General features: G+C 44.7%; 1 protein-coding gene across 1 annotated transcript in view; it reads right to left on the minus strand.

Moving 5' to 3' along the window:
* Window positions 1–3826: 3826 nt before the first annotated feature.
* The window catches only part of HDGFL3 (HDGF like 3), a 36988-nt gene continuing 19643 nt past the window's right edge, over window positions 3827–21171 (minus strand). Inside the window, exons 2-6 of the mRNA XM_056865755.1 lie at window positions 15696–15772; window positions 12849–12987; window positions 11125–11283; window positions 7481–7627; window positions 3827–4035 (exon numbers count right to left, since the gene is read on the minus strand). Of these exons, the coding sequence (XP_056721733.1) occupies window positions 4030–4035; window positions 7481–7627; window positions 11125–11283; window positions 12849–12987; window positions 15696–15772 (528 nt within the window). The 3' untranslated portion in view covers window positions 3827–4029. The remainder of the gene's footprint in view (window positions 4036–7480; window positions 7628–11124; window positions 11284–12848; window positions 12988–15695; window positions 15773–21171) is intronic.

The following is a 21171-nucleotide window of genomic DNA, read 5'->3' on the forward strand; positions in this document are numbered from 1 at the left end:
TTTCATAGCACTTTCCAAGAGTTTCTTTTCACGCCATCGACGTTAACTGTGAGTATGCTGTTTGACATTGAGTTAGAACTGGAAAGAGCTTAGCTCGTGACGTTTATCCTCATTGTTGGGTTAGTGTAGGCCGGTCCTACGCAGAACCAGCATGCAGCTAACCCTGTGTGTTCTCTGGGTCATTGTAGATGGGTCTCTGGGCCATTTGATATTTGAACATGGTTGCAGAAAGACACCTATCATTGCTTCAACATGGACAGGAAGCAAAGGGAAGTGTAGGCAAATATTCCACCACTTGCATTTGGTTGACTCCATCCACTGTGCCAAAGAATGGGAATTTGCCGTTGTTTTCCTTTACCATTCCTTGTGGCAGAGAGAAAGAGCTGTCAAGCTGCAACCGACTTACAGCCACCCTGTAATCAAGATAAGAGATGAATAGAGGTGGTTTGCCATTGTCTGCCTCTGCACAGTAACCCTTGGTGATCGCCCATCCAAGTACTAAGCAGAGCCAACCCTGCTTAGCTTCCAAGATCTGATGGGATCAGGCTAGCCAGGGCCATCCAGGTCAAGGCTCCGTGCCTTGTACGCACTTGCAAATTCTGCATCAGTAAAGTACACTATGGCTTTTACTCAGCTATGGAAGCATGGTGTAATGGTTAAGAGCGGTGGACTCTAATTTGGAGAACCGGGTTTGATTCTCCACTCCTCCACATGAGTGGCGGACGCTAATCTGGTGAACAGTGTTGGTTTCCCCACCCCTACACATGAAGCCAGCTGGGTGACCTTGGGCTACTCACAGCTCTCTCAGCCCCACCAACCTCACAAGATGTCTGTTGTGGGGAGAGGACGGGAAGGAGATTGTAAACTGGTTTGACTCTCCTTAAAAGGTACAGAAAGCATGGTGCAGTGGTTAAGAGTGGCAGACTCTAATCTGGAGAACCGGGTGTGATTCCCCACTCTTCCATATGAGCGGTGGACGCTAATCTGGTGAACCGGGTTGGTTTCCCCACCCCTACACAGGAAGCCAGCTGGGTGACCTTGGGCTAGTCACAGAGCTCTCTCAGACCCACCTACCTCACAGGGTGTCTTGTTGTGGGGAGGGGAAGACAAGGTGATTGTAAGCCGGTTTGATTCTTCCTTGAGGGGTAGAGAAAGTCGGCATGTAAAAGCCAACTCTTCTTCTTCAATGACTCCACCCATTCTCCCTCACTGCCTCTGTGCTTAAAATCTCCACTTACAAAGACGACGTTGCATGAAGCTGCCGTAATAACGATGGCCAGAAATGAGCTGCAGCCCTCCCTTGAAGACTGACATTGGATCAGATCACTTGTCCTCTGCGCATGACCCTGATGCACTCTCCTCGTCTTAAAAAAACATTTTATTGCAGAAAGTGAAATTAGGCGGTCCTTCTAAATTGCATGTGTTTTAATCCTGTGTTTTAACTTATGTTTTCATGGTATACGTATACTGTTGGAAGCCGTGCCAGAGCTTGATTCCAGGCAATAGAGATCAGTTCACCTGGAGAAAATGGCTGCTTTGGAAGGTGGACTCTATGATAGAGGTCTATAAAATTATGCATGGTTTGGAGAGAGTGGACAGGAGAAGTTTCTCTCCCTCTCAATACTAGAACGCGGGGGTCATCTGCTGAAGCTGGAGGGTGAGAGATTCAGAACTGATAAAAGGAAGTATTTCTTCACACAATGCATATTTAAATGGTGGAATTCCCTCCCCCAGGATGTGGTGATGGCTGCCAACTGGGAAGGCTTTAAGAGGGGAGTGGACATGTTCATGGAGGAGAGGGGCATTCATGGCTACTAGTTAAAATGGGTGCTGGTCATGATGCAGACCTATTCTCTCCAGGATCAGAGGAGCATGCCAAATATATTAGGTGCTGTGGAACACAGGCAGGATGGTGCTGCGACACTTGTCTTGTTTGGGGGCTTCCTAGAGGCACTTGGTTTGCCACTGTGTGAACAGACTGCTGGACTTGATGGGCCTGGGTCTGATCCAGCAGGGCTTTTCTTATGTTCTTATGGCAGTATACCCCACTGAAGTCCCTCCCCTCCACAAGCCCCACCCTCGGGACGGAAACAAAGAGATCTCCCCCTGAATTTGTTTTCTATTATAGCCAACTCAGTGTTAACAGAATGGTTTGCTTTAATACTCAAGTTACATGAATACCTCACATTGTTACACGTATGAAGCCAAATACGACGCTAACGTAGCTGCTTACAGCCTCAAACCTTACTCCCGATACACATTCCAATAAATTTATTCTGTAAAAACAATACTTTTTTTGATTTTTTTTCCTTTTTTTTTTTTTGTACAGTAAACTTTTCAAACTACAAACCTTGAGTAAGCGAAAGATGGTCCAAGGACAAGCATAACAAGGATTGATAAAACCGGACTAAACCCATATGTTTTCACAATAAAAGCTGGCATTAAAAAATAAATAAAATTCTCTATTCTCACAATAGCAACAATAATGTACACCGAATAATGGAGTTTGGAATGCTTTACTTACTAGTCTAGATCTAGTTTTGAAAGAAGGGGGATAAACATCAGGAAAAAAAATTGTGACGGGATCTTTTTTCTTTACTAAGCCTTTCTTTTAAAAAAATGGGTGTTTTGGTTTGGTTTTCCATAGGCCTTTTGCATCACAATAAGCTCAAAAAGAAAAGGAAGGAAGGCATCCCAAGAAACAAACAAACAAAAAACCTGTGTCAAACTCAAATTGTGTTGGTGTGTTGAAAAAACTCCTTGTACTTATCTAAAGAAACACAAAAAGACTTTCACTAACTCCACATATAGGAACTAAGTCAGAGAACTTACGCTACATCATGATTTTGAGAAGTATTAAAGAGTATAGCTAACTAGGTATTTCTAATAAGGAAAAGTATTTTCTTACATTGTTGAGTTTTGATCAGGGATCGCAACTTGAGTAGACGTTCTCAGGTCTTCAATCGGAGATGGCCATACTTTGTATTCTTGGTTGGAAACGGGGGCAATTTAACCTCCAGAAAGAGAGGGGGGGAGAAAAAGAGTATTCCACTGCGCGTAAAACTTGACCCTCTCATGAATGGGTGGGCGCCATCATAAAGTTGGGTGTTATTTTTGTATTTTAACAGCTTCATGGAGCTCAATCTCAGGCATAGCATTACATACAAATATCTACATTTACATGTGGCATACAAAATCCAGAAGAGAGATGAGGGAGCATCTGTTTCTTATGACTTGATTCCCCCCCCCCCATTTCCCTACAAATGAAACTGCAGGGCAAGCCGATTTTTTGTTTTGTGTCTTGTTTTTTTCTACCATTTGTTGACCGCTGTTTGGAAGGGACACGTGAAATCGCTTCGGGTGCTGGATCCATGCTGTCAGGGTGCCCGTTGGCCGTTACAACCGTTGAAAGAAATACACAAAGAATATTTAAAAAAAAAAAAAAACCATGGTTTGTAAGTTGACTGAATTCTTGAGGCTCTTTACGAGAGGGTACTTATTTCCAAGTGTGTTATATCTTTTTTCCCCCTTTTGGAATGAAGGCAGACAAATATCAAGAACGATTTAAAATTTGGAGCCAGAACAACAAAGAGTCTTGCGGCGCCTTAAAGACTAACAAATTTATTGTGGATTAAGCTTTCCGTAAGCCAGACCCTGCTCGGTCAGATGGAGTGGCTGAAGTTTGAAGTCGCGGCCCCTTCTTGTTGGAAAAGGCATCTAAATGGGGGCATGTTGGCAACGTTGCTGCACATCACATTTCCTGGGCTGGAAAAGGGCATCTTAATGCTCCTAAATAAAATGAAGTTCATAAAAAAGGGGCTCCTCCTCCCCCGGGCGGGGCGGAGGATAACAATGAAGTCGGAAATTGCTTTCTGCAAACAGGATGGGTAGGAATGTGGATAAATGTGCAAACAAACAGATGCTGCTGATGAACAGATGTGCTGACTTCTATCAAATCCAAGAATATTAGACAACCAAACATGTAATCATCTTGTGTCTTCCCTTAATATGCAGCAGTCAATATGTTGGTTAAGTCTGAGGGGGGAAAAGGAAGAAAATATGAAGCAACTTTTAAAAAGGGTTACACAACTCAAGCTGAAATTGCACCAGCCACGGAATGATCACCTGGGCCCAGTCCGGCAGCCTAAGCACACTGAAACCCCATCGATTTCCAGAGAACAGATTTAAGTGCGTGCTTAAGATTCCTGCAGAGGTCAATGGGACTTCACAGCTTAGGGTGCAAACCCAGCCAAAGTGGACGAGCATTAAAACGACTCAGCACGGAACATTATTACTCGGCAAAGGTTGCACCCGACCTGCCACGGTCCAGCAAAGAGGACCCAGGCACGGAAGCAGTTTCCATGCACAGACTCCTTTTCTGGAATGGACACAGTGTACAAAAGCGAGCCATGTCAAAATGCGGGTTCAGAAGCAAGGCAGCCAACGTTGCCTCTTTTGCGATACAAGTGATGAACAGTGATGTGCAATCCCAGCTGCAACCATTGGCCCGCGAGAACCCACAAGGCTCTGTCTTGTCCCCTATGCTCTTTTTACATCTACATGCATCTGCTTGGGTGAGGTCATCAGATCTGACCAATATGAGATCGTGCTTCTGGTGGATGCCAGGGAGGCGGCAGAAATTCTGAACCGGTGCCTGGAGGCAGTTTTGGGGTGGATGAGAGATGATACACAGAACCTTAATCCACAGAATCATAGAGTTGGAAGGGGCCATACAGGGCATCTAGTCCAACCCCCCCACTCAGTGCAAGATCAGCCCAGAGCAGAGGTTCCCAAACTTTTTGAGTCATGGAGCACTTTTCAGGAGAGACATTAGTCACAGAGCACTAATTTTCACCTAGCACCTATATACTAAACCGAATGACCGTAGTATTTTTCTTTCCAATCTCTTCACGGAGCACTAGGAGGTTTCGCGGAGCACCAAGAGCTCCACAAAGCACATCCCTACAGCATCCCTGAAAAGTGTTTGTCCAGACGCTGTCTGAAGACTGCCGGTGAGGGGGAGCTCACCCCCTCCCTAGGTAGCCGATTCCACTGTCGAACAACTCTTACCATAAAAATTGTTTTCCTAATATCCAGCCAGTACCTTTCCGCCCATAATTTAAACCCATTATTGCGGGTACAAATTTCACAAAACATTTTTTTAATTCTAAAAGGGCAGTGAAAGCACTACTAACTGCTGTCATATGAATTGGCTCTTTTAAATAACTTTTATCTCCTATGCAGTGAGAGGGGGCATGGCTCCACGGCAGGGCATCTGCTTGGCATGCAAGATCCCAAGTTCTTGGCATCGCCAGTTAAAGAGATCAGGTGATGTGAAAGATCTCCCCTTGAGATCCTGGAGATCTGCTGACGGTCTGAGCTGATTTTCCTGACCTTGACGGACCAATGGTCTGATTCAGTATGAGGCAGCTTCATGCATTCATCTAATTCTAGCTTGACTTTGAAGTTTGTTGGATAAATGAGCGCTGCATACAGAACCCAATGTTACGGTTATGGTGCCATCATGTGGTAAACAAACCAACACCCAAACCTTATCTTCTTTACCCCCTGTAAACGAAGAACTTCTGTCTCATTGAGGCTGGCGGAATTTACTTTTTAGACTGGGTCTCTTCTGCACAACCTGGGCCATGTGCGTGGCAACTACACTAACTATATATGGAGGAACTGTAGACTACACATCCCATGATGCAGTGCTGCTTGGTGGGGTGAGCGGAAATCTCATGCAAGGTGAGTAGAGAGTTCAGTGCGGCAGTGATGATGGCACAAATAGGGCCAAAAGAATCTGATGAGCCAGATTGGATTGCTGCAGATATCGTTAGTTTGTTGCCTAGGTAAGTGGAATCCATGGCAAAATTCCTCTTGGATATTTTTCACTTCCTGCTCCTGTGTATTGAGCATGACATGGGTATAGTAAGGACCATGGAGAACCCTGCACTGCAGTAGATTCCGAACACAACGCAGAAGTGTTAGCCGAATTCCAGTGTTACGATCAATTATGTTGTCTGTTTGAATGATGGAAAGGAACGAATGTGATGTGTTGGTCAAAAAGTTTATGTGTGTGTGTGTGGGGGGGGTGAAGAGCTTTGCAAATGGTTCTGCAGAGGGCTATGTGATTTTTAATTCAGTTTTATGGCCCTCAGACCTAGTTAGGCACAAACACATTAAGACTGGAACAATCCCCAGTCCTGTATCTTCAAGCCTCATAAGGCCCAGCTCTTTAACTGGTTAGTGTTTGAGATGATGAAGGATTTATGCAACATTTTAAATCATATGTGTGCAGAGGACACCCTGACCTGTCGAGTGTATGCTGACTGATTCACCAAATCAAAGGCACAGAGTCAAAAATAAGCTAAAATTGTAAAGCAGGGGTACCCGTACGGGAGAGGGAAGACTCTGAATTACTTTGGGTGCAGAGCACAGGCCAAATGGATGCAGCATTCCTCCGTCAACTGTATCCATATCAAAAAGCAATAAAAGAAGCGCATGAACTTCATAACCTGGGAGCAACGTCAACTGTTTCTTTCAGTGGCAAGGACCAAGATGAACTCTCCTGGGGCCTTTAGTAATGTCTACTCACTCCCTCAACTGTCAGGAACAGTCCATTTAAGGTAGCAGGACAGCAGTAGCAGTAATGACCAAGTATTTTCCCACCCCCAGATCTCTTAAAACCCCAGTGTGGTCTCATGGCTATAGATTTGAGCCTGAGCTCCCGCTAAGCCACACAGCTGGACAGCAGGCCAGTCGCGGCTCTTCAGCCTAGCTTACCACAAAGGTGGCTGTGAGGGTTCAATCCCCGGCATCTCCAGTTAAAGGGACTAGGCAAGGAGGTGATGAGAAAGACCTCTGCCTGAGAGCCTGGAGAGCTGCTGCCGGTCTGAGTAGACAATACTGACTTTGATGGACCCAGGGTCTGATTCAGTAGAAGGCAGCTTCATGTGAAGTCAATAGGCTTTTAGGGGAGGGGGCCATGGCTCAGTGGTAGAGCCTTTGCTTGGCATGCAGAAGGTCCCAGGTTCAATCCCCGGCATCTCCAGTTAAAGGTACCAGGCTAGTGGGTGGTGTGGAAGACCTCTCCCTGAGACCCTGGAGAGCCTCTGCTGGTCTGGGTAGACAATACTGACTTTGACGGACGAAGGGTCTGATTCAGTAGAAGGCAGGTTCATGTGTTCATGTGAAGGGGTTTTATGTATGCTGTCCTCCTTAGTGGAAGAGTGCGGGGGGAATACAAAAGAGTTCAAAAGTTTAGCCAGATCTCCAAGCCCCACGTATTTAATACAGCGCTAAAAATAATCCGAACTTAATTAGCCACGGGGAGAAAATGTTCGGAGGGCCTGCATTCAGAACTGGCCCTGAATGCTAGCGAGCGCAGCCCAAAGCATGAGGGGTTTTTTCACACGCAGTGCTGGAATGGTGATGCTACCCCAGTTATTCAACCTCCACAGGTTCAAGCCAGCCTTACCCCTTCACTAGTTTTCTGCAAGTCTGAAGAGGTGTTTCTTGTGTCGTTGCCTGCCTCCCCGGCATCCGAGCCGCTCTTATTTTCTTCCTCTTTGCAGTCCTTGTCATCTTCATCACCGGGAGATTTCCGTGACTGCTTGGAAGATTTCTAAGTACATCAGATGGGGAAAAGCAAATTAAAAACAAACAAATGTTTTATGGGGTGGGGAGGAAAATTAAGATTTGGGATGGCAGATCTCTGTTGCACTTAATTTGACTGCATGGTTGTCCCCTCCTTGTCCCTGGGTCGGCAGCCATCTCTACACATTCAAATATGCTTCCTCTTCCTGGAATCTTTTATGCATGGCTGTTTCCCTCGCGGTCATCCCCTCTGATGACTTTGGGCCTTTGTGTTGATTATGCGTGCCGTTTCCGACCGTCAGAGGTCGCCTCGCTCTCCCCGTGCGTTTCCCCGTGTTTCGCCTGCGTTTTCAAATTCGAGATGAAACAGGTCTTTGAAAACGTAGGCAAAACGCAGGGGGAGAGGGAAGCGACCTCTGACGGTTGGAAACGGCATGCATAATCAATGCAAAGACTCGAAGTCATAGGAGGGGTGACTGTAAGGGAAACAGCCATGCATAAAACACCTAAGCCTGCATTTTCGAGGATAAAACTGGGTTTGCACCATTCTACCCACACTGACGGATGGACACCTGTCTGGGGAGTCTTTCTAAAACTTTCCTTATGTTGGCCTGGCGGGAAACAGGATTGTAAAGTAGCCAGGTTTATCCTTTAGTACCCTCCCCCCAAAAACTAAATTAGCCTGGGGTCTATTGAATGGCCACCTATGTACCCAACGCAAAGTTTAAAGAAGGGCAATGCACTACTAATGGAAGACACAGCAATGACCTAGAAGGACAGGGAAGAATTTTGTCCAAGCCAATTGTGGGAACAGGAAATAAGAACAACGGGTAGGATTGCCAGACTGCCAGACATTGCCAGATACATGCCTATTATATTAGGGGCTTTGGAACACAGGCAGGATAATGCTGCTGCAGTCATCTTGTTTGTGGGCTTCCTGGAGGCACCTGGTTGGCCGCTGTGTGCTGGACTTGATAGGCCTTGGTCTGATCCAGCATGGTTTTTCTTATGTTAGACTGCAGCCTGAAGATTTCCCTCTGTACCACTGAGTCTTCCAGATGTTATGGAGGCAAGGCAGCTGCAGTTTCACCTCCCCCTTTTCCCAGCTGGTCCAGACACGAGCCCCTCCCTCACTGGCTTGAGAAGGCATACGGGGTGTGTGTGTGAGGGGGGCTAAATGCAAGGACCAGGGCAAAGAAGGGTGGACTGAAAGGTACAGGCAGAATCCCTGGGGTGCAACCAGACACATCCCTAATATCACTAATCTTATTTGTTTACTTGTTAGAGCTACCTCCTGCCTTTCCAGGGGCGAGTTCAAGGTGGCTAACGAAACTACCACGGCACAGAACAGTCCAGAGCAAACGTGAGAATGATCAGAGAGTAGATGATTCTCACTGGAAACATGGAGAACCAGAATTGGCCACTGGGGTAGGCTGTTTTTACATAGCCCCTCCCTGTGAGGCTGACAGCTGGTGGTCTTCACCTCCTTCCCAGGAGGTTTTTAAGCAGAGGCTAGATGGCCACCTGTCAGCAATGCTGATTCTATGACCTTAGGCAGATCATGAGAGGGAGGGCATCTCAGCCATTTTATGGGCATGTAGGGGGGGCACTGTGGGTGTGGGGAGAGGTAGTTGTGAATTTCCTGCATTGTGCAGAGGGTTAGACTAGATGACCCTGGGGATCCCTTCCAACTCTATGATTTCTATGGATTTGTAACCACCCCTCGTGTGGTTACAAGGAGCAGACGGCTGGTTTGCACACGCCCTGATTTACACAGCATGCTTTCCTGGATGAACGATGGGGTATTCGCCGGCTCTTGTTTGCTTCTTCTTTTTTCCTTTCAAGGTAATTTTTGCATAATGCCAAGGAAAGGGGAGGCATGCGAATTTCAGAAATAAAAATTTGGAATCACAGCAGCAGGCGAAACCAGAAGCAAGAATTAATAGCTGGAACAGGAATACACATAACCGAATGGCACTTGTTCAGATGGTAACAGGAGAGCTTTCGGTGCTGGGTCACTTTTGTGCATTGACCCAACAGACGGTGCCTCTTCAACCAACAAAAAGGAGCCAGATATACATAAAGGGCTGTATGAAAATTCGACGTCATAAAACAATCTCGTAGCCCAATTGGCAGAATTGTCTAGATTGTTATTTCTTTGTTTAAGTGTTATAAGACTCAGACTGTAATTCTTTGGTTGTAATATTTTAGTCCATATTTCTGGTGTTATCTGGCCAAGGGCCGTAAATTATCGATCGATCGATCGATCGATCTATCTATCATAAAGGGCTGCCTTTCCACCCCCAACCCCCGGTTGCTTTTTCTCCAAGTGGATTCAAATCACCCCTGCCCGGGTGACTGGGAGGAAAGGAACTGGAAATGAGAAACGTTTAGAATCAAACTGGGATAGCCCTTGACGACTTTGCTTCGTCAGAAGAAACTTATATATTTAAATATATCAAGCAGAGATTTACAGATGTTGAACTGCAAAAGTTTCTCCCCGTTCAACTCTATACTTGCTCGCCTGCTATGCTTGGTTTAACTAATCATAAAGGTAAAATGGCTAACTATCTCTCTACTTTGGATGTCCCTTCACATCGTAGAGCCTTTTTATTGGCTAGGGTAAATGCTTTTCCATCTAAGATGCTTTCTGGTAGATACTCCCAAATTCCAAGGCACGAACGTCTATGCTCTTGTAATTTTAACTCAACTGACATCGATCATATAATTTTAGAATGTCCTCTATATGAATGTATGTGTGAAAAATTGTTATCTACCTTATTAGCCACCAAGAGTTTTTTGAACAATGAACTGAAATGTCAATTTCTCTTGAATGATTCGAATCCTGAAATAACTGAGACAATGGCCCAATTTCTTGCAGAAGTGCTTAAGATTAAAACTGCTTTTAGTTAGGATATTTTTGAAATACCATAATTCATACTGAATATTACTGTATTCTTCCAACTTGTAGGGTGCTCTATCTGTATTTTGTTTAAACTTTAGTTATGTTAAAAGCCTTGTAATTATGTCAATAAAGGTTTGTGTGTGTGTGTGTGTCTGTGAGAAACATTTAGGCAACCCTCCTCGTGCTCCTTTGCTCTGCAACAATGCCGTCTGAAATGCCTTTATCTTTTAATTCGGCTTTCCATTACAAAAGACAAAACTGAGCACACAGTTTAAGAACCATTATGGTGTAGTGGTTAGAATGCTGGACTAAGACCGGACAGACCCAGGTTCAAATCCCGGTCATGCAATGGACGTTCACTGGATGACCTTGACCAAGGTGACATTTTAATACAGCTTGTGTTTTGTTTTCTTAAAATAATCATATTGGCCTATATGGCCCCTTCCGCCTCTGTGAGTCTATGGTTCAACCTTTTGGGTAACATTAGACCCATTCCTAGCTGTTTTTCTCCAACCTCAAGCCAGTTCTTCGCTTTGCAGCATTTTCTGTAGTACCACTTTCTCATTTCGGCTGGCAGCTTAAGGATCATGCTCCCACTTCCAATAAGAGAGATTAATTACCTTTGAAGTATAGGATTTTTTCCGTTTTGAGCCTGCTTTTTCGTTCTTCCGTTTGCCTTTCCCATCCTCTTCTACCCGATCCCCTTCCTCTTCACTGCTGGCATCTGCTGTATTCCCCCCTTCGCCCTCAGTTTCTGACGAGCTCTGTTGCTGAATTGCCTTTGAGATGGAAAAAAAAAAGACAGTTAAAACTCCCACTAATTAGCTTTTGTAATATCCTGTTTTTGAGATACTGATCCAGGGTGCCCGGGAGCCATCATTCTAAGTACAACTATACACTGCGTGTGTTAAGTGCCGTCAAGTCGCTTTCGACTCAACAGCGACCCTATGAACCAATGTCCTCCAAAACGTCTTATCCTTAACAGCCTTGCTCAGCTCTTGCAAACTGAGGGCTGTGGCTTCCTTTATTGAGTCCACCCATCTCTTGTTCAGTCTTCTTCTTTTCCTGCTGCCCTCAACTTTTCCTAGCATGACTGTCTTTTCCAGTGACTCTTGTCTTCTCATAATGTGACCAAAATACGATAGCCTCAGTTTAGTCATATTAGCTTCTAGGGTCAGTTCAGGCTTGATTTGATCTATAACCCACTGATTTTTTTTTTTGGCCGTCCACAGTATCTGCAACACTCTCCTCCAACACTATATTTCAAAGGAATCTACTTTCTTCCTATCAGCTTTCTTCAATGTCTCACATATTAAAGGTAAAGGTCCCCTGCGCAAGCATCGGGTCATTCCTGAACCATGGGGTGACGTCACATCCCGACGTTTCCTAGGCAGACTTTGTTTACGGGGTGGTTTGCCAGTGCCTTCCCCATCTTCCCTTTACCCCCAGCAAGCTGGGTACTCATTTTACCGACCTCGGAAGGCTGGAAGGCTGAGTCAACCTTACATATTACCAACACATTATGTATGAAATTAAGAGAAAAGAAGCATTAATGTTAACATAGGGGACAATTCTATATCTTACCATCTGAAAACATTTGTCTGTTCCTTATATGTGAAACTAGGCCCCTGTCCTTTCACAATTCTTTGATTGGAGGCTCCTGATCTCAGCTACTGTATGTGTGTTAAGTGCCGTCTGTATGAATCAATGTCCTCCAAAATGTCCTGTCTTTGACAGCCTTGCTCAGGTCTTGCAAACTGAGGGCTGTGGCTTCCGTAACACTCCAGGGTATCCGTAACCCTCTCCTCCAACACCACATTTCAAAGGAGTCTACTTTCTTCCTGTCAGCTTTCTTCATTGTCCAGCTTTCACACCCATACATAGTAATAGGGAATACGATGGCATGAATTAACTTAATCTTGGTGGCCAGTGACACAGCCTTACACTTCAGAATCTTTTCTAGCTTTTCTACTTTCTTATAGATTTTGCAAATTATCCACCTTGTGGATTTTTGTAATTTTGTATACTACTTGCATTTTTATGAGATTTTCATTACATAACTGATTGCAACTTGGTTCTTGTTTTGTAGCTGAAAACCCAAAGAAGAAGGACACAGCAAAGCCGCCTGATTCTTAACAGCCTGGCTGAGAATTGTTGAAGGTTTGGCATGGGATACCAGAATGCTGTTGCCACAAGGTCCTTCCTGCCAATCCTGGACCCCTCCCCTCCAAGGCATCAAATTTATGATATCTCTTGGTGCAGCAGTCCGATTGTTTGCACTTTGGTCAAATAACTTTGGAAGGGATATAAATGACACCGGGAAGAAAGGAGAAGAAAACCTTACCTGGTATCCGGTAAACTTGACACCAGGGTTGTTTTCTATTTCCCACAGGCCTTCATTAAATCCTTTTCGCTTGTTCGACTTCCCAAACTTGTCTTTATATTCTTTGTACGGGAAGAGGTCTTTCGGCCCCAAGAACGCGCTGTGTTTTCAATAAAGGTCACAGTCAAACAAGAGCTCTTTCACATTTCACTGCAGTTATTTTTTTTTTGTAATGATGTTTTCCCGTATAGATAAAGATGAGAAGTCTAGTGACAACATATGCATTTTTAAAATACAGAAGTTCATTTCCGAGGAGTAACTCTAGGCTGTTTTGTCTCTATGGTTCAAATTACATACACAGCACCTCTGTAGTTAAAGATCTGTATGAATGTGCCCTCGCATGGTGAAACCACAAAGTGCAGTTACTCATTGCCTGCAATCAAAAAGCCAACCACATGGGGAGGAAAAATATATTTTAACAGCAGATGTATCACAGATTATTTCCCCCTAACAGTTTTGGAAGCCCTTTATCACATGTGCATCAGCTGACTGTGGTAATTGTACAGTGAGGAAAATATCCTCCATGCATGCTTTTCATTATAACTGTTAAATGAGTGAGGATCTGGGAACAAAACAAACAAAACCAAAATGCCCTCCCATCCTTTCAGCCCAAAGCCACACAGTCCCAAAATGACTCTACTACATGGTTTTCCTGAGTGCTTCCTGTGGAGGAATGCATTTTTATTTGGAGGTTTGAGCTGAGCAAAACTTTCACCTTGAGTTTTAAAAAGTTTATCTCTCTCTCTCTCTCTCTCTCTCTCTCTCTCTCTCTCTCTCTCTCTCTCTCTCTCTCTCTCTCTCTCTCTCGTGTCAGAGGGGAGGCGGGAAAGGGGGGGAAGTCAATTGCTGGCCAGCCTCACCCACCACTTTACAAATGCAAATGGTAGGCCTGGCTAGATACAATAAGGTGTTCAAGTCTCACACACACACCCCCTCCAGCTAGACAGGTGACTTCTAGCAGGGAACAGAGATTTGGAGGCTGAACCCCCTAGAAAATCTTCCACGTTGGATGCAAACCATCAGTTGTGTGGGGCAACCCAAAAGTAGTGTGACAAAGTCCTATGAGGAAAGGTTGAAGGAGCTGGGTATGTTTAGCCTGGTGAGGAGAAGGCTGAGAGGGGATATGATAACCATCTTCAAGTACTTGAAGGGCTGTCATAAAGAGGAGGGTGCCGAGTTGTTTTCTGTTGCCCCAGAAGGTCGGACCAGAACCAACAGGTTCAAATTAAATAAAAAGAGTTTCCGTCTAGACATTAGGGAGAATTTTCTAACACAGCGGTTCCTCAGTGGAATAGGCTTTCTTGGGAGGTGGTAAGTGCTCCTTCCCTGGAAGTTTTGAAGCAAAGGCTAGATGGCCATCTGTCAGCACTACTGATTCTATGACCTTAGGCAGTTCATGAGAGGGAGGGCATCTTGGGCATCTTCTGGCCAAGGAATAGGGGTCACTGGGGGTGTGTGGGGGAGGTAGTTGTGAATTTTCTGCAGTGTGCAGGGGGTTGGACTAGATGACCCTGGTGGTCCCTTCCAACTCTATGATTCTATGAACCTCCCAATTCTGACTGACCATTTTGGGACTGCAGAAAGAGGGGGCTCTTTCATCACCTGGCAAACTGCAATACACCAATGGGTAGGGGGCAGGTGTTTGCCTGGGCAGGTCACAAATATAGCAGGCCTGCTGTAGCCCAAATAGAGATACCCTACCCTAGTCTGAGCTCCTTGCCATTCAAGTAGGATTAAAAAATGTGATATATAAATATTCTAGGAAGGGGCTCCTAAGCTGAACGCAGTATTTTTGGCTAACACATCCACGTACTCTTCTCGAGAACAACCTCTACGTCAACCCTAGCAGCCTTGCCAAAGCAGAGGCCTTTGGGGAAAGTAAGAGCCCAGTGCTGAACTTCAACCTCATGTCAGTTTCAGCTGAAGCTCAGCTGGAAAGCAGGAAGAAGTTTGCATGTGTTTTCCTTTTCCCTAGATTTAACAGCCACTGGGCTATCCATCAACCACTTCTCACTTTTAAAAAGGGGAAATGAAATTTAATTTGTTCTTGACACTATAAACAGTTACCACATCTCTCACGCAATTGACCGATTTATTTGACAGCAGATAACGCAGTATCCGCTTCTCAGAAAGTGTCTTTAGCTGTTTTATACAGGGAGTGATATATATATTTCGTGCAGTATTATTTTGTGGACATGCTGAAACAATGCGGGCTAGGGAGTCTATTTGATACGGACAAAACGGGCATTTTCGTTCTTCTGCAATAATTTTATTGTATCGCCTTTGTGTCTCCGCTGAATCTAGGGCATTACATCTCGCCAATAAGAAAGCTCGTCTGAACTTATTAATTTCTAACCAGCGGGAAATAGTCTGGCAAGGAGAAAATTCTGTCGAAGGATATCTGGAAGAAGCGAGGTGAACATTTACGATCTGCGTCCTTAAACACTAAGGACCAATCCTCATTTAAGATCTTATTTTTGCAATTGTTTACAGCTTGCTTTCCGAGTACTATTCCTTGCAGCGTTCAATCACTCTACTGGAAGGGAAAATCTTTTGTCTAACCTACTAGTCCAGGTGGACACAGAGATATCTGAGATTAACAACTGAAACATGCCAGGAGCCGCTGATGGCTCAAACAGGGAGTACCGAAATGTAATGACAGATTGATATATAACAGATGATAAGTTTGGGAGCCCCAGTTCTAACAGTATAGTGGAGGAGGAGATGCATTGCGAAATACCCAGCAAGCTTCTAAAAAACTTTAACTTGTGTGTGTCTTAAAGACTATGCCATGGTTCATTCACTTACGTTTCGTGAGTCCCAAAAAAGAAGATAGGGTACTTATTTGCTGGCGGCTTCACCGCCCCCTCGGGGAGTTCGTCAATCTGTTGAACAGAAAGAGAGGTCGGACCGTTACCCAACGAAAAAGCGTGTCTGATGAAAAGCAGGAAGAGCCGCTGCATTCCAGAAGCCCAGGGCAACCATCCGTGGGCCACCTCAATACACATATATTTTGACCCTTCCTGCAGGCAGCCTAACAGGTTTATTCCCATTTTATCTTCTCAACAGTTCTGCACGAGAGTCACAGCCATCCCATAAACATCAAAGCTGAACTAGCCAGCGTGGCGGAGTGGTTAAGAGCGGTGGTTTGGAGCGGTGGGCTCTGATCTGGAGAGCCGGGTTGGTTTCCCCACTCCTGAACACGAAGCCAGCTGGGTGATCTTGGGCTAGTCACAGTTCTATTAAGAGCTCTCTCAGCCCCACCTACCTCACAGGGTGTCTGCTGTGGGGAGGGGAAGGGAAGGTGATTGTAAGCCGGTTTGATTCTGCCGTAAGTGGTAGAGAAAGTCAGCATATTAAAAACCAACTCTTCTTCTTCTTCTTCTGAGTACCTAGTGGAACGCTGGTTCACCAGACAGAGGAAAAAACAGGGAGATAAGCCTCAACCTCTCAGGGCTTGGCGAAATGTCTGCGGTTTGATAAAAGTTGGTGCTTACTCGCAAGGCAGACCACACGGCTCACATGTGTACGTTTCAGAAGGGAGTACGCATTCTTACTGGCCTTTTGTCAAAATCAGCAAGCTGCAACGTCTGCCGCTGCTTACGTTTGGTGGCCTGGGGATCCTGATAAAGGGTAACACTTCTTAACATAAGCAGGGAGTTTATCTCACACACAGGCACATTGCTTTTACAAAACAGGCCAAGAAGCGCCTGAAGCAGGGAAACTTCGTAAGAACACCTTGCTTTAAAAAAATAGGGGTGTGTGTGTGTAACTAAAATGCATTCTGTAAAACTAAGTGGATCTGCCGAATTACTAATACCGCAAGCGTTACCTGGTTTAGCTGGTAGGTTAGTCAACTAAGGCTGCAAACCTGTGCTCGTTTATTTGGGAATAAATCCTGCTGAATTCATTGGGCTTGGTTTCCGTGTAAATATGCCCAAGATCAGGCTGTACGGCTACAATCTGTGCAAATTTATTTGGGAGTAAACAGGACTTCCTTCTGAGCAAGTACGCACAGGCTCGTATGGCACAACTTAGGTGGGTTTAGACAGGAGTAACTCTGCATAGGATTGTACTGGAATCGGCAGAGGGGTGGTGGCGCAATTCTGCTTAGCGAAGGACGATTTTAGTCACCGAAATAGGGGTGCTTTTGTGAAGGGAATATAACTGTACTTTTGTACTCTATTCCATTGCCTTCAGCCTTAGTAATCCCATTTTCTGCATTGTTTATGTGTTGGAAAGTACCTTGAAAAAGAAGAAGGAGAAGAAGAGTTGGTTTTTATATGCCGACTTTCTCCTCTACCACTTAAGGAAGAATCAAACCAGCTTACAATCACCTTCCCTCCCCCTCCCCACAACAGACACCCTGTGAGGGAGGTGGGGGCTGGGAGAGTTCTAAGAGAGCTGTGACTAGCCCAAGGTCACCCAGCTGGCATCATGTTTAGGAGTGGGGAAACCAACCCGGTCTGCCAGATTAGCGTCCACTCATGTGGAAGAGTGGGGGAATCAAACCCGGTTCTCCAGATCAGAGGCCACTGTTCCAAACTACCACTCTTAACCACTATACCACGCTGGCTCTCCCAGTTTGGGGAGGCTGGGGTTTGGGGAGGGGAAGGACCTCTGCAGAGGACAATGCCATAAACTGCACCCTCCAAAAAACCCCATTTTCTCCAGGGGGAATTGAGCTCTTTTATCTGGAGATCAGGTGTAATAACAGGAGATCTCCAGGCCTCACCCCGAGGTTGGCAACCCTAATATCTTATACCATTTCTTATTTGCATTGTTTTTGATTCTGATTGTCATCCTAATCATATTTGCATTGTTTACTGGATGTCTTATGCTGTGCATAGTTTTATACTTGGTAATCCATCTAGAGCACTGGTTCCCAACCAGGGGTCCATGGACCCCTAGGGGTCCACGAGAACTAAATTAAGGTCCGTGAAACAAAGTTATAAACCTATAATAAATTAATATTTTCAATTAAAAGTTCTCTATTATAAAAATATATATATTCAAATATTATTCTAAGTTTAATGTTTAACTAACAGTTATGATTAAAGTTTATTTTCAAATTCTCGGAATTTTTATTTTGAACCTTGGGGTCCCTACACCGAACAAAAAAGTCCTAGTGGTCCCTGGTCAAAAAAAGGTTGGGAACCACTGATCTAGAGAGTTAACAGGAAAGGTGGGCCATAAATAAATGAATAAATAACTGTTAGGACTCCACTTTATTTTGTCACTTTATGTTGGGTTTTCTCTTTTGATAAAACAGGGAACGAAAAATAAAATGTTAAAGACGGCTCTCCATCTAACCATGAACGCTAATTTATATTTATGAAATTATGAACTATTTTATGCTTCAATAGTTCAAAAGGCTCTTACACTGAGACTCTGGGAAATAAGCAAATGCATCGAAATTCAGCTGATTACTTAATCAGCTAATTGGTTAAAAGGCAGCTGATTAATCAACTAAAATCATTTAATTAGTTGACACCTTTAAAAATATACTTACTCTGCATATTTTAATTCAGTTGCAGTTGGCTTGAGCTTTTAAGGAAAGTGGAATTAATTTCACAAAACTCTTATTATGTGGCCCCGGTTGTCTTTTTTGTTTCTAAGCTAAACGCCCCCCTCTCTTTAAGCTTTCCCTTTTAGGGAAAGCACTTTAAACCCCCCACCCAAGTTATTCTGTTGTCTTTCTCTGTGCCTTTTCCAGATCTCTAACATCCTTTCTGAAATGCTGGAGGATGACCAATATCCCAACTGCTGCATCACCACAGATTTATACGAAGGCATTGTGAGAAGGCCGTTTTATTTTCAACCCCTTTCCTAATCAACTGTAACATGGAATTTGCGTTGTCGCACACAAAAGCAGACGTTTTCACTGAGCTGTCTACCATGATCCTGAAATCTCTTTTTTTAAGTCACTGCCAGTTTAAATCCCATCGGCTTACACGGGCAGAGTTCGGCTTTTCCCGCCCCAAAATGTGCATCGCTTTACTGACCCTGAACCTCACTTCCCAGAATACTGTCCATTCACCCACTCTGGAAAGACCCTTCTGCAGGTCTTGGCGGTCACATGAAGACATGAAGCTGCCTTATACTGAATCAGGCCCTTGGTCCATCAAAGTCAGTATTGTCTACTCAGACCGGCCACGGCTCTCCAGGGTCTCAGGAAGAGGTCTTTCCCATCACCTCCTTGCCTGGTCCCTTTAACTGGAGATGCCGGGGATTGAACCTGGGACCTCCTGCATGCCAGGCAGATGCTCTACCACTGAGCCACAGCCCTTCCCCCAGTCTGCTCTGCATTTTGCGATCGCGAGTCACTGGACTCCATGTGCACACTTGCAATGCAGTTCTAATCAGAGTTACGCCCTTCTAAGTCCATTGAAGTAAACTGGCTTAGAAGGGGGGCAACTCTGCTTAGGATGGCACTGTTTGTGCCTTCAATGATCATCACTGACGCCAGCTCATGTATGAACAAATTAATTTGTTCCATTTGTGCGACCCCACTACATTATGAGAACTGGCCAATTTATTCCTTCCCTTTGCTTTCTCTTGCTAAACCAGTTACTCATCCACAAGATTTGTCCTCTTATCCCAGACTGGTGTGTGTGTGTGTGTGTGTGTGTGTGTGTGTGTGTGTGTGAAGTGCCGTCAAGTCGCTTCCGACTCATGGCGACCCTATGAATCAATGTCCTCCAAAGTGTCCTATCCTTAACAGCCTTGCTCAGGTCTTGCAAACTGAGGGCCGTGGCTTCCTTTATTTATAGAGTCAATCCATCTCTTGTTGGGTCTTCCACTTTTCCTGCTGCCCTCAACTTTTCCCAGCATGACTGTCTTTTCCAGTGACTCTTGTCTTTTCATAATATGTCCAAAGTACAACAGCCTCAGTTGAGTCATTTTAGCTTCTAGGGTCAGTTCAGGCTTGATTTGATCTAAAACCCGCTGATTTGGTTTTTCTGGCAGTCCACGGTATCCGCAACACTCTCCTCCAACACCACATTTCAAAGGAGTCTACTTTCTTCCTATCAACTTTCTTCATTCTCCAGCTCTCACACCCATACATAGTAATAGGGAATACGATGGCATGAATTAACCTGATCTTGGTTGCCAGTGACACAGACAGTTAAATAACCCTAAAAAGGCAAAGGTAGTCCTCTGTGCAAGCACTGGGTCATTCCTGACCCATGCGGTGATGTCACATCATGATGTTTACTAGGCAGACTATGTTTACGGGGTGGTTTGCCAGTGCCTTCCCCAGTCCCCTAAGCAGCATCTTAAATTGTGCCTGAAAACAAACCAGTTGCCTCTAGATGCTAAAACTTTAATTTTATGAGACCAGTAAAAATGTGGTGGAAAGTGCCATCAAGTCACAGCTGACTTATGGTGACCCCGTGGGGTTTTCAAGGCAAGAGAGGTTCGGGGGTGGTTTGCCATTGCCTGCCTCCGTGCGGGCTGAGAGAGTTCAGAGAGAACCGCAACTGGCCCAAGGTCACTCAGCAGGCTTCATATGGAGGAGTGGAGGAATCGAACCCGGTCCTCCAGATTAGAGTCTGCTGCTCTTAACCACTACACCACACTGGCTCTCCTAGATTCTAAAGCTTTCTTTTTACAAGACCAGTAAAAAACACCCCATATCTTAATGTTAATAGCAACAAACGAACAAAAAACCAACAAACACACACACACACACAAAAAAAACCCAGCGAATTTTAAAGAGCATTTCTTGGGGGTTATACCTCTTAATAATAAGTGCAGTAGCATAGATCAACCCAGGCAGCAACAGCTGCTTTTTCTAAGCAAAGTGCCAGTTACTAAGTAAGCTGCCCTTCTTGGAGGAAGGGTGGGATTAAAATGTACTACCTATCAGTGGTACCTTGAAATCTGCACCTTCACTGTAACGTACATCTACACCACAACAATACAATCCTGTACCTTGAAATCTGCACCTTCGTTGTAACGTACATCTACACCACAACAATACTATCCCGTACTTGAAATCAGCACCTTCGTTGTAACTTACATCTACACCACAACAATACAATCCTGTACCTTGAAATCTGCACCTTCGTTGTAACATACATCTACACCACAACAATACTATCCCGTACTTGAAATCAGCACCTTCGTTGTAACTTACATCTACACCACAACAATACAATCCTGTACCTTGAAATCTGCACCTTCGTGGTAACTTACATCCACACCACAACAATACAATCCCGTACCTTGAAATCTGCACCTTCACTGTACCTTACATCTACACCACAACAATACAATC

Source organism: Euleptes europaea, chromosome 20 (assembly GCF_029931775.1).
Source record: "Euleptes europaea isolate rEulEur1 chromosome 20, rEulEur1.hap1, whole genome shotgun sequence".
Classification (NCBI taxonomy): Eukaryota; Metazoa; Chordata; class Lepidosauria; order Squamata; family Sphaerodactylidae; genus Euleptes; species Euleptes europaea.